The sequence below is a fragment of the Schistocerca serialis genome, chromosome 3 (assembly GCF_023864345.2).
Source record: "Schistocerca serialis cubense isolate TAMUIC-IGC-003099 chromosome 3, iqSchSeri2.2, whole genome shotgun sequence".
Classification (NCBI taxonomy): Eukaryota; Metazoa; Arthropoda; class Insecta; order Orthoptera; family Acrididae; genus Schistocerca; species Schistocerca serialis.
Genome location: NC_064640.1, coordinates 399,465,590 through 399,479,928, shown reverse-complemented (window position 1 = coordinate 399,479,928; position 14,339 = coordinate 399,465,590). Strand labels below are relative to the sequence as shown.

General features: G+C 39.5%; 2 protein-coding genes across 8 annotated transcripts in view; both read left to right on the top strand.

Moving 5' to 3' along the window:
* The window catches only part of LOC126470256 (methyltransferase-like 26), a 67,645-nt gene extending 66,343 nt beyond the window's left edge, over window positions 1-1,302 (top strand). Inside the window, exon 3 of the mRNA XM_050097983.1 lies at window positions 32-1,302. Within this exon, the coding sequence (XP_049953940.1) occupies window positions 32-671 (640 nt within the window). The 3' untranslated portion in view covers window positions 672-1,302. The remainder of the gene's footprint in view (window positions 1-31) is intronic.
* The window catches only part of LOC126470255 (dnaJ homolog subfamily C member 21), a 263,365-nt gene that overhangs the window by 95,457 nt on the left and 153,569 nt on the right, over window positions 1-14,339 (top strand). The window lies entirely within an intron of this gene.

Below are 14,339 nucleotides of genomic sequence, written 5' to 3'. Positions count from 1 at the left end.
AAATTGCTATATTATTATTTCTGTTTTACAGTGTTGGAGATAAATTGCACAGCCCTGCAGCTGAACGCAACAAAGAACCAATTCTCGAGGTGTTAATGCAGTACATTTTTAACAACAAGGCAAAGGAAGAAGCTCTGACAGTACTAGAAATAGCCTCGGGAACAGGCCAACACATTGTGTATTTTGCCCAATATTTTCCAGATGTGCAGTTTCAGCCATCTGAATTTGAAGAAAGCTATATAAGAAGTATTGGAGCATACATTTCTGAAAGTGGTGTCCGCAATGTGCGTGACCCAATTGTAATAGATATACGTACTCCATATAGATTCTGGGCCTTTGGAGCATTCACAGAAAATTCTGTGTCTTTTGTTATCAACATCAATATGATCCACACAACTGAAAGTGAATGCACTGAACACCTATTCAAGAATGTACAAAAAGTTCTGAAACCTGGCGGTCTATTATTTCTGTATGGGCCTTTTGCATTTAATGGAGTTATAACTCCAGAGTCTAATGTTAGCTTTAACCAAAGATTAAGACAAGAGAATCCTGCATGGGGCCTAAGAGACGTAGAAGATCTGAATGTATTGGGATTTAGATATGGTTTGGCACTAATAGCAGCACACGATATGCCAGCTAATAATCACATGCTTGTGTGGAAGAAAAAGTAATTTCATTGGAGAGAGCTTTTCACTAACAAAATTTGTTCCTCATTTATTTCAGTATTAATAAATCAGATGTTAAATGTCAGTTTGGTTGTTAACAATGCCAGTGTTGTTCCTGTGTAACAGTATTAGCTGACGCTTAGTAGAATGTTGTGTTCTTAAAATAAGATTGTCTAGTTGCATGTATGGTTAATGGTTTGTGTTCTATAAAGTCTGTGATGTTTGATTGATTGTTTAAAATTGTGAAACAATAGAAATATTTGTGCTTTATACAGGTACTATATAATTTATGCATATACTATAACTGCAGGTTTTCATTTGGTTTTGTGAAGCCATCTGTAAATGTGTGAGCAAAGTAGAAAAAGCAAAACTTTTGACTTTGTTATTCAGTAGCAGATATTGACCTGAAACTTAAAATCCATAAGAGAAACTGTCATGATACTTTTGATACATCTTCCAGACACAATGCACTCAAATCCCACTGATAACAAAGAATCAAATGATGAACTGCATAAACTCTGTGTAGCCCACAGGAAAAGTTTTTCAGATATTTGCATTCTTTGAGTCTAACTATGAAATTTCTGAATTTTCAAATGAAACTGTATCCTTTGATCTCAAATAAATGTCTTTATTGTGACTGTAAGATTTCATTACTTTCAGCCTACATTTACCTCAATTTTTGACTCCACATGCACATTAGTATTTCACAAAATATCAGATATCATATGGCAAGCTGGTACTAAGAAACTGAAGAGACTCAGCAAGGTGGATAAAAGATGCAGAAGGGTTATTTAAAGGAAAGAAACAGGCTAACTATTGTCAATAGAGAAGATAAACTGGATGAAAGGGAGATGAGTGATGCAATACTATGGGAAGAATCTGATGAAGGATTGAAAGAAGTTGAAAGGCACGTGGAGTTGATGACATTCCATCAGAATTATTAATATCCTTGTGAGAAACATTAAAAAACTGTTACACCTGATAATAAGGGTATACAAGATATGTCAAATACCCCCAGACTTAAAGAAAAATATGTTACCAATACCAAAGGTCAGTGTTGAGAGATAGGAGCGCTATTGAACTACCATCATGTTTGTATATCATCAGAAGGATATATAGACTGACAGAAGATAACTTTGGGTTCTGGAGGATCGTAAGAGTGTATAGAGTGGTACTGACACTATGACAAACTTAGAAGATAGGTTGATAAAATTCAAACCTACATTTCACAGCACTTGCAGATGTACTAAAAGGAAAGCCATTTACGGTGTTGGCTGGAATGCACTCTTTAGAATTTTTTGAAGTGGTCGGTGTAAAAAGGTATCAAAGGTTATCTACAAACATTACAGAAATCAGACTGCAGTTATGAGTTGAAGTTCACAAAAGGGATGCAATAATTGAGATGGAAGTAAGATGAGATTGATTACTACCTCCCCAAAAAGAAACCAAGGAGGAATTTAGAAAGCGAATTTAAGTTTAAGGATAAGAAAAATAACTGAGATTTGCAGATTAAATTGTAATTCTGTCAAAAACGGTGCAGCACTTGGAAGATTAGTTGAGCAGGATGGATAGTGTCATGAAAACAGGTTATGAAATGGACATGGAAAAAAATGAAACAAAGGTAACTGAGTATAGCCGCATTAAGTCAGATGGTGCTGCAAGGATTAAGTTAGGAAATCAGATGTTGAAAGGAGTAGATAAAATTTCCTATTTGAACAAGAAGATAAATAATGTTGGGAAAAGTGAACATTTAAAATAAAACTATCAGTAGTATGAATAACTTTCCTAAAAAAGAAATACGTGTACATCTAATTTAAGTTTTAGGTTTTTTTTAAAGCATTTATCTGGAATGTAACAGTGTAAGGAAGCGAAATGTGCACGATATCGTTTGATCATTATCTCATTTCATTTGGATACTGAATGTGGAAAAGATTTTCTATAGATATTGTCTGATGTGACACACGTAACGTCACAGTAAGTTTGAACAAATCTGGGTGAACTTTCTGTGTTCAGCTTCAAAGACAACTTCATCTCCCAATCATTCATCAGGCTGGCAGAAGCTGCCATGCAGCATTTAGCCACAAAGGCTTCTGCATACATGTGTTACCTGATTTTGTCATGGCATTAGACACACTTTGATTTGATACAAACTGTGCACCCCAGGACTGTCTTGCAGATGATGAAACTCATGACTTTACAAAGTGATCAGGAAGGAGTGTAAAAATCCTACACAACAATAGCAAGAAATTCAATGAAATCCTACTGCCAAATATGTAGGGTAATCCTAGACCAGTGCACCATCTGTAGATCTCATATGAGAGCACAAGGAAGTAAACAAGTATCAGGGTGCACCAGACATATCCCATACTAAATATGAAGAGTAGCCTCTGCAGTGTTAGGTGTAAGAATTTATTGTAGCTTACTTAGAACTGTGGTAAAATGTGCGGTCATTCATGTGGGGGTTACGCTGCTAAAACTTGCATACAGATATTGCAAGAAACATAAAAAAGGGCCTAGGAAGACCATTGCACCTCTCAATCATGTTTTCGGCAGTAGGCCACAACTGCTGAAATGTAACAAATCCAAGTTTAATTTAAAAAGTTTGATGAAGCCTTTTGTTTGGTAATCAGAAATGAGCTTCTTGCTTTGAATTTGTGAGCGAGTCCTGTGATGTCATCTCTGAATACGTCATCTCTGCTACAAGTGGACTCAGCTCGCTCAGAAAGAAGAGCAAGTACACAAGTTTGCACGTATAATAGTGGACTTGTGGCATTCCCACTACATACACATCCTTTTTGCAAACAATTTCTGACATTAAAACGTAAATTACTGTTCATTTATTTCACTGAATCAACATTTCGGCTGTAGCCATTTGCAAGTGGAAGTTGAAATGTCATAACGTGTTTGATGTACCTAAATGACATTGAAAGTGAATATTGTTACAGTTATACATATATTTATATAGATAAGCTTGTTTTGTAATATTTATTATTAGGGACCAATGCAAAACTTGCGCACTTTTATAGTTTTAAATAATAACAGCATTTGGAATAAGTGTAGTCATTGACATAAGGGTAGTTCTGGGAATGAAGGGAAAACATCTTTAAAAATGAACCAAACAATGTGAAATAATGTGTCATGTCTCATGGGTTCATGATTATTGCCGTGTGTCCAGTAATGTGTTTTGTGTTCATAATGTTCATCCCAGCTTGTACGACAGGTGGAGATCAGGGACTGTCATTAGGATCTCATAAACTATAAACTTAACTTGGCACACATTTTCAGTTGCAATAAGCACGTTAGGCATAGTAGCAATAGGCAAATCGTAATTCAATGTGACAATGACTAGTATATTTGTTGTTTCAGAATGTATATTCATTTAGAAAAGTCAGCTTTTCCGACAGGCGGAAATTAGGGCTCATACGGAAGTGTACAGACAGTTTTTTTTACCCTTGCTCTATTTGCGAGTGGAACAGTAACAGAAATGACAAGTAGTGGTACAGGGTGCACTCCGCTGTGCACTGTACGGTGGCTTGTGGAGTATTTATGTAGATGTAGATATAATGGACTACCACAATGGTCACGGTTATTATCTATAAGGATGCTGTATACAAATTAACCAGTTAATAAGTACTGTAAAACATAATGCTATTTGTGATAAGATAATATGAAAAGGGATTCTCTTATTCGTGATTAATGAGTTAGCTTCATAAAAAGTAGGTACGAAGCTGAGCATCCATCATGACCTTTTGCCCATGATAGTTAAATCTCTTTTATGATAAAATGTTCTACAAACAGTAAGTTTTAGTGCAATATCAGTACACAGTGTCAGAAGCTGGTTAATCAGCCTCTCTAACGATACCTCACTCATCCCTTTACAATTTGTGTGTGTTGAGAAAAAGTGATGGTAACTTGAGAAATAATATATATGATGTTCTAGTCAGAGAATGTCTAACAATTAAGTTGACATATCCATACTTTCGAGGTGTTATCAAGTGTGTAACAAAAATACCAGAAAAAATGACATGGGGATGAAGTGCAATCTCCAAATGGTGATTAAGTATTAAAATAAATTTGAGAAATTAATAATAAGCTGCACACCTCACTGTTAACCATGCAAGTTGTCATGACCAAATCAATACAGAAATAGTGAAATTTTTTTGCTGTAGGGATGTAAGAGTGACATTAATTTGTGCTCAGTTTTCACTTGTCACAGCACATGTTTTGTTGCGGTGGAGGTGGAATAAACAAGAATACAACCATTTTGTTTGCATTTGAAAACATTTGTATGTTTTACGCCTGGAACATGGACTATATTGTGGAACTTATTCCAGAAATGACTCCTCATCTAATAGAAAACATTTGCAATTGTATACTTTGCATCAATTAATTTATTTTCATCTTACACCTCCATCATATCATGCAACACAGCTTTGATAAAAGCCATCTGATCCTGACAGGCGGTCAGTTTGCCTTGTCATCAACTGGAACTCGTCACTGTGTTCCTTGAACCACTCCATCACACTCTTGGCTGCGTGACATGGTGCATTATCTTGTTGAAAAATGTCACTGCCATCGAGAAATATGATTGTCATGAAGGAATGTACGTAGTCTGCAACCAGTGTGCGATACTCCTTGGCCATCATGATGCCTTGCACAAGTTCCACTGGACCTGTTGATGCCCACGTGAATGTTCCTCAGCAGTGATGGGATGGCGAGGCGCGGCGACTCAAGCGCACCGAGAATTCCTCGAGCCTCTAGTTCTCAAGCATTTCTCAAGAAGCTTACGAGAAACGACTCGGCAGTGTGTGCTGCTGCGCGCCAGTTGGCTGCGACAACATACACCGCGACGCTGTTGGTTTATGAATTGAATGCCGCCGCTAGACAAACACGCTCGCTGTTCGCTGTGCTCATAACTAGCGTGTCTCAGGTTTCATTGGAGTAAAGATGTTATTCAAATCAATATGGACACTCGAAAACAAACATCATGGTGCTGGCAATACTTTACGGAGGATGGAGATAACGTTACTTGCAACATTTGTCGTAAAAATTTCCGTAATGTATCAAAAAATACAACTGGCATGTTTAGACATCTTAAACTGCACAATTTATCGAGTAATAAAACAGTGACATCCGTGGATACTGAGGCTCATTCCTCCAATAGTGCGAGGCGGACAAAATAACCAGGTACGTATGGTACAAAAGGTGAATTCCATGCAAAAGTTCGGATAGTGTCCGAAGCGGTCCGCCACGCTTAAAAAACATTGATTTTTTTAATCGTACTCCAGTAACATACAACGTACCCCAAAATCAAACCTATACTATCCTAGCTTTTGCACAATACGATATGTAATTTTATTGGACTAGTTGTCGACCATAACATATCCCCTTGCAGGAGCACTGATCTAAATCTTACATTTCTCTTCATAGAGGAAGTAAGTGGCAACAACAGCTAGATGAAGCACTAGTAGCCATGGTAACAGACAATTTGCTTTTAATCGTCGAGGACACTGGTTTTCAACATTTTGTTTCACAGTTGGACCCACAATACTCGATACCAAATCGAAAAAAGTTGCGCTCATGATCGAGGACGATTACCATAAACAGAAAGAGGTTGTAAACTTGGCTGTGGAAGACTCTACTTGTGTTTCTTTAATGACCGATATTTGGACCTCACTCAATAGTGAGGCATATATTGCTGTAACCGGTCATTTCATTAACACTAATTGGTGCCTGAAAGCTTTAGCTCTCGAGACATTCCATTTCCCTGAAAAGCATACAGCGCTAAATATCAGTTAGGCGTTAGATAACGTGATTTCAAAATGGAACATTAAAAACAAAGTTGTAAGCATCACAACTGACAACGCTAGTAAAATGACGGCAGCTGTACAACTTATTCACAGTCGGAACATGGATATGCAACATGTGCCTTGTTTAGCACACACCATCAGTTTAGTACTGAAAAGTTCTTTGAACAGCAACAGTGATCTATGCATAATGTGGGGAAAGGCCAGAAAATTTGTTAGCTATTTTAAAACAAGTTGCAATGCTAATGAAAAACTCCACGAGGTGCAGGATCTAGTGAAAAAACCTGTTCATAAATTTATTCAGGAAACCGAAACTTGATGGAACAGTACATTTTATATGGTCTAGTGGAGCAAAAGGAATGCATTGCAGCCTTTTTATCATCTTTGTTTTCAGGTGTAGAGAACCTCACAGCTGATGAGTGGCGAATTTTGAGCGAATGTTTATGTGTACTGGAGCCATTTGAAGAGGTAACAAGTGCAATCTCAACTGAAAACTATACCTCTCTTTATAAAGCTGTTCCAATAATCAGACTGCTAATCCTATCCATATGCAATGGGAAGTGGGCTACCACGACAGTGCAAGAGCTACTGCAACATCTGCACAACTCAGTAATAGCCCGGCTAGGATTAATAGAAACAAACAAAGTACGTGCCGTTGCCACAGTTCTCGAACCCAGATTCAAAACATAACCATTTACGAATCCCATTCATTCAAAACATGCCGTTGCAAGCCTAATTGCAGAGTGCACAAACATGGTAGAGACCATATGATCTACTCATTCGGCTGCTAATGACACTAGCCACGAGTACCATTTCGTACAAAACGCCAGTAGTTCCTTATGGGCTTCTTTCAATGAAGAGGTTTCCAATAAAAATCTAATGAAAAGATGTTGTGATAGCATAGACCTGGATGTACAACAATATTTGGAATCACCATACCTACATCGCACAGATAATCCTTTACACTACTGGAAAAAAAATGAAAACAGTTACCCAGGTCTAGCTGTTGTGGCAAAAAAATATCTTGAAATACCTGCAATTTCTGTTCCCAGTGAAGGAATATTTTCGAAAACAGGACTACTTATAAACAAACAAAGAAGCAGACTAAAAGGCCAATTGGTTAATAAAATCATATTTCTAAACAAAAATTGACAGCAGTGCAGCAATGGGATGTAAAAATGCCTTCCACTGAAAATTTTTTTTTTCCTTTCTTTCTTCAGTAAGTAAACACATGCACGCAGTTTCTGTATATAGAAGGCTATAGCACTTCTCTGTTACATTTAAGCATTTATGCGTGCATACATGCAGAATGTACAAGGTAATTTTTTTGTAAGAATAAAGCTTCTGTTTCATGCGTATTCTGTGCTTTGTTATAAACAACAATTCTATGATTTTTCCCTTATGAGACATGTACTAATACTTCAGTACACATTAATAACAGTAGTGCAGTTGATATCAATCATAGAATTTCAAAGTTTTCCGTGCATGTACGTACAACGAGTACAACCGTTGCGGCTCAGTGCTTCGTGTACTGAAGGTTTGCGCAATTTCTCAGAGAGCGCAGCACTGTCAACTTCTCGAGTGTACCCGAGACATTCTCGAGAAATTGCTTTCACGTCGCGCGTTTCTTGAGCGCGATCATAGCCCATCCCTATTCCTCAGAGCATAATGGAGCCGCCGCCAGCTTATCTCCACCTCACTGCGCACATGTCAAGTAGCTGTTCTTTTGGAAGACAACAGATCCACACACACTCCCATCTACATGATGAAGAAGGTATTTGGATTCATCAGACCATGCAACACACTGCCACTGTGCCAAGATCCAGTGCCAAAGGTCTTGTGCCCATCTCAGTTGTAGCGCTGATGTCATGGCATTAACATTGGCACATGCATGGATTGTTGGCTGTGGAGGTCCATCGTTAGGAGTGTTTGGTGGACTGTGTGTTCAGACACCCTTGTACTCTGACCAGCATTAAAATCTGGTGTTAGTTCCGCCACCTGTCCTGTTTTACCAGTCTGCCCAGCCTACAACGTCCAACATCTGTAATGAGCGATGGCCGTCCAACCCCACGACATCTGGATGTGGTTTCACATTGGTTTCACCATGTGTCGAAGACACTCGCCACAGCACTACTTGAATGCCTGACAAGTCGTGCAGCGTCTGAAATGTTCATTCTGAGCCTCCAGGCCATCACAATGTCCTCACAGTCAAACTCAGATAGATTACATCCCTTCCCCATCCTACACATGGACAGCAGATTCACTGATGCTGCATGCATCGTGCATGTGCCTGACTAGCAGTCGTTCATCAACAGGTGATTCTGCCGTCGCCTGAATGAGTCTATATCAATAGTAGCCCAGTGGTCACGATGTTCTGGCTGATCACTGTATATGGCATGTCTTGTGTCTGTAATCTTCATTGCCGGCCGCGGTGGTCTAGCGGTTCAGGCGCTCAGTCCGGAACCGCGGGACTGCTATGGTCGCAGGTTCGAATCCTGCCTCGGGCATGGATGTGTGTGATGTCCTTAGGTTAGTTAGGTTTAAGTAGTTCTAAGTTCTAGGGGACTGATGACCACAGATGTTAAGTCCCATAGTGCTCAGAGCCATTTGAACCATTTGTAATCGTCATTCATGGTTGAATTGTAATAGATCTTCCATGGGCTTTGTCATACCCATGATTTGGCAAGAACCATCAAACCATGTGAATGTGAATGACTGTTACTTTTGTATGATAACTCCAGTATTGCATGTTATTTCCAAGAAGAAAAAGTCTTCCTTGACATACAGGGTGTCCCAGCTATCTTGTCCACCCAAAATATCTCTGGAACAATAACAGCTATTGGAAAACAACTTTCACCGGTATCAATGTAACACTGGGGCCCATGAGTGTACATATTTGGAAACATTCTAAAACGAAAGCATATGTGTTTTGTAACACAAACTTATGTTTTTTTAAATGGACCTCCTATATTTTTTCTTCAGCAATCCATAGCATGACAAAGCACATACACAATGGCGTTGATTGCATCGCAATATTCCCATCACATCCCGAGATATTGAGACGCGAAGTTGACGCTTGAAACACCCGACATGCGCTGCTAGCGCACATCCTGAGGCTCAGGCGTGAACCCCATGCTGCCCGTAATCGCGATGTGATTGACATGCGTAATCACACTTCCATTCTTATCAAGAGGTTCGAAATGGATAATACGGTCTGCTGCCATCCAGCATTAACGTCGTACATTCCAGCAGGTATTTATCCCATAGGCTAGGGGTGACGCGGTTCTGTAGCATATCTGTGTACCGCAATGTTAGTCACAAAGTTAACTTTGCGTATCGTTAATCCAAACTAAAAAGGTAATGCCATTCAACGTTAAAACTTTACTTTACTGTAGATCTAACGCAAGTGACAGTTAATCATTCACTCGTAACAGTAAAATTCATGTTGATGGTTTTAGTGAAACGAGCAAGTGGACTAAAAGTTTTACCGTTGTTTAGGTAAAAATGTTTTGATTTGGGAAGTTCAGGTAGGACACAGAAGATGAATGTAAACATGTTTAACCAATTAGTTTTATTATCACATAATTATCCATGTTATGTTTATATAATGCGTTAAATGACAAATTGTTGCAAACAAATGTTTCTTAACATCACTGGCTAAAATGGCCCTTTGTAGAAACTTCCACTGTGATACCAGCACTACATACTAAACATAGCGCTCACATCTCATGCTCAAAGTGATGCCCATTGGCTCGCATACATAGGGTCATTCTGCGGATGAAGGATGCCCTACTTCGTGCTACTGTTTCCTCTTTGATGGCTGTACAAGCATCAATAATGTGTTGCTTCATGTCCTTTAGTGTTGTTGGTTCATGTTGGTTAACAGCATCCTTCACTGCTCCCCAAAGAAAATAATCCAGCGGTGTAAGGTCCGAAGATCGGGCAGGTCACCTAACTGGGCCACCTCGTCCAATCCACCTACCAGGGAACTTACGGTTCAGAAGTCGTCGTGCTCCTAAGGCGTTATGTGCAGGGCATTCGTCATGCTGATACCACATGACCATTCTCCGGTTCAGATGTACGGTGTCCGAGAGAACAGGAAGATTGTGTCGTATAATTCTGGAGTATTGTCTGCCATTTTGGATGCCGTTTTAAAGAAAGGTCCGATAATGGTATCTCCAATAATCCCACACCAAACATTAACTTTCCACGGACGTTGATGCTCTACCTGACGGAGCCATTTTGGATTGTCTGCGGACCAATAATGCATATTCCTCATATTGACAATTCCTTTGTTGGAGAATGATGCCTCGTCGGTAAAGAGAACATTTGCAAAAAAATTTGGATTAGTCAGAAGTTTTTGCTGAGCCCACCGACAAAATGTTTCCCTATTGCAGAAGCCATTTCCATGAAGATCCTCGTGTAAATGAACATGGTAAGGATGAAATTTATGATGTTTAAGAATACGCTGTGCACTTGATTTCGATACACCAACTTCACGTTCAATTTGACGTGTGCTGATTTGAGGATTCACAGCTATGGTAGCGAGCACAGCAACTTCAGCACATTCATCTGTGCATGTTCTAGGACGATGTGGAGGTCTTGGATTTAAGCTTCCCGTTTCACGTAGACGAGACGTGAGATGACCAAACATCTGGCGTGAAGGCGATGGCTTGTCAGGGAATCGTCTTCTGTACAGTCGTTCTGCCTGAACAGCATTTCGTCCACCTACAACAGGGTACAGTACAGGTATGTAGAGTAGGGTAGAAAACAGACATATTAATTTAATAATCATAATGTTCGCTAACAGTACTATCAACAAACAAGCAATCTCATAATGTATTTCCCGTCAACGTACATTCTCCATAGATCAGCAGCATTTCTACAATATCTTCATGTGTGTACATTATACTGTACAGTATAAGTTCCACAACACAACGTTTATTCACAATGTGTACTACCTCCGTGTCGTCACTAGATTAGTCTGATGCACGACTACACTGGCAAGCGGTGTACTGCACGCCAAAGCAACAACAAATGGGATGCTCGGAGGGTGGTGGAGTACAGGAGTTTGCATGGGTCGCAAATCATAAACAAGGCGAAGTGGTAACTGTGGCAGTAGTGGGAACTACATTGGACACTTGACTAGGTAGAGACAGGCCTGCGCGACAGACACAATGGGTCATATAACGCATTAGATAAATTTTATTTTGGGTGTGCAGGATAAATAAGACAACCTGACGGGTGTACACCGATCGGTACTGGTTCATATTGTGTACGTAGATACGTAAAACGTGCAAGAGGGAAACCATTATGTGCTTATGAGAGTTGATGGCAGCAGACTGTATTATTCGTTTCGGACCTCTTGATAAGTATGGAGGTGTGATTACACTTGTCAATCACATCGCGATTACGGGCAGCATGGGGTTCATGCCTGAGCCTCAGGACGTGCACTAGCAGCGCATGTCGGGTGTTTCAAGCGTCAACTTCGCGTCTCAATATCTCGGGATGTAATGGGAATATTGCGATGCAATCAACGCCATTGTGTATGTGCTTTGTCATGCTATGGATTGCTGAAGAAAAAATATAGGAGGTCCATTTAAAAAACATAAGTTTGTGTTAAAAAACACATATGCTTTCGTTTTAGAATGTTTCCAAATATGTACATTCATGGGCCCCAGCCCTACATTGATACCGGTGAAAGTCGTTTTCCAATAGCTGTTATTGTTCCAGAGATATTTTGGGTGGATAAGATAGCTGGGACACCCTGTGTGCTAACATACCTAAGGCCATGCGACCAGTGCCTCACAGAGACAGACTGCCTCTTCCTATCTGATCTGATTGTAATAGTGAAAGATCCTGATTTTTGTGCAACAGTGAGTGTTCAGAGATTCAGGAAATAATACTGTGAACTTAACACTAGAACGGCGGAGTTTCTGACAATCCTAAAACGGCAAAAGGGGTCATTTTGACCGCGCATAAAATATTTTCATTTTTGACTTAAACTGGTACTTTTTTTTAGTGTTTATTAATCTATACTTTATTTCTAGTAATCACAACAATTATTTACAGTTATAAATAATAATAACTAATTTATTTGAATGACAATGTATCACACAAATTTATTGTTGCTACTGCTAACAACTTTCTTAACTATAGAGTTTAATTTATTAACTATTCATACAACATTCTAGACACATTTAGTATATTTGGTCCATTTCATTCTCACATGTGTTTACAAACAGCTCTGTATTACTTTTCACTGAAGTGAGAGATCTGGAATAGCCGAAAGGTAAAGCTGAACCTTTGGTGTCAAGACAACAGTGGAATTGTATTGGTAAGATGTTAAATGCGACTGCATTCCATAACCACCATATGTACTACACACCGGAAGCAGCTACTAGGGTAGCAGAGTACGTGTGGCGTGCACACGGGGGTTTTTTAGGTTAGAGGGACCCCCCCTTGGGCGAAACGATAAAATACCTGACGGCTTACCAGAGAGGACATTATCATCGTTGATAAAGAATGTCCGTCCTCAGAGACCAAAAACAGGAAAAGTTAACGTAATATTGGTAAACTGCAGGAGTATCCAGGGCAAGGTTCCTGAATTAGTATCTCTTATTGAAGGAAATAGTGCGCATATAGTATTAGGAACGGAAAGTTGGTTAAAACCGGAAGTGAACAGTAACGAAATCCTAGACACAGAATGGAATATATACCGCAAGGATAGGATAAACGCCAATGGTGGAGGAGTATTTATAGCAGTAAGGAATTCAATAATATCCAGTGAAGTTATTAGCGAATGCGAATGTGAAATAATCTGGGTTAAGTTAAGTATCAAAGGTGGGTCAGATATGATAGTCGGATGCTTCTATAGACCACCTGCATCAGCAACCGTAGTAGTTGAGCGCCTCAGAGAGAACCTGCAGAACGTCGTGAAGAAGTTTCGTGATCATACTATTGTAATAGGGGGAGACTTCAATCTACCAGGTATAGAATGGGATAGTCACACAATCAGAACTGGAGCCAGGGACAGAGACTCTTGTGACATTATCCTGACTGCCTTGTCCGAGAATTACTTCGAGCAGATAGTTAGAGAACCAACTCGTGAAGCTAACGTTTTAGACCTCATAGCAACAAATAGACCGGAACTTTTCGACTCCGTGAATGTAGAAGAGGGTATCAGTGATCATAAGTCAGTGGTTGCATCAATGACTACAAGTGTAATAAGAAATGCCAAGAAAGGAAGGAAAATATATTTGCTTAACAAGAGTGATAGGGCACAAATCGCAGAATATCTGAGTGACCACCATCAAACGTTCATTTCTGAGGAAGAGGATGTGGAACAAAAATGGAAAAAATTCAGAAACATCGTCCAGTACGTCTTAGATAAGTTCGTACCGACTAAGGTCCAAAGCGAGGGGAAAGATCCACCGTGGTATAACAATCATGTACGAAAGGTACTACGGAAACAAAGAAAGCTTCATCATAGGTTTAAGAGTAGTCGAATCATAGCTGATAAGGAAAAGCTGAACGAAGCGAAAAAGAGCGTAAAGAGAGCAATGAGAGAAGCATTCAACGAATTCGAACATAAAACATTGGCAAACAATCTAAACAAGAACCCTAAAAAGTTTTGGTCATATGTAAAATCGGTAAGCGGATCTAAATCCCCTATTCAGTCACTCGTTGACCACGATGGAACCGAAACAGAGGACGACCGAAGAAAGGCAGAAATACTGAATTCAGTGTTCCGAAACTGTTTCACTGCGGAAAATCGTAACACGGTCCCTGACTTCAGCCGTCGCACGGACGCCAAAATGGAAAATATTGAAATAAACGATATCGGAATTGAAAAACAACTGCTATC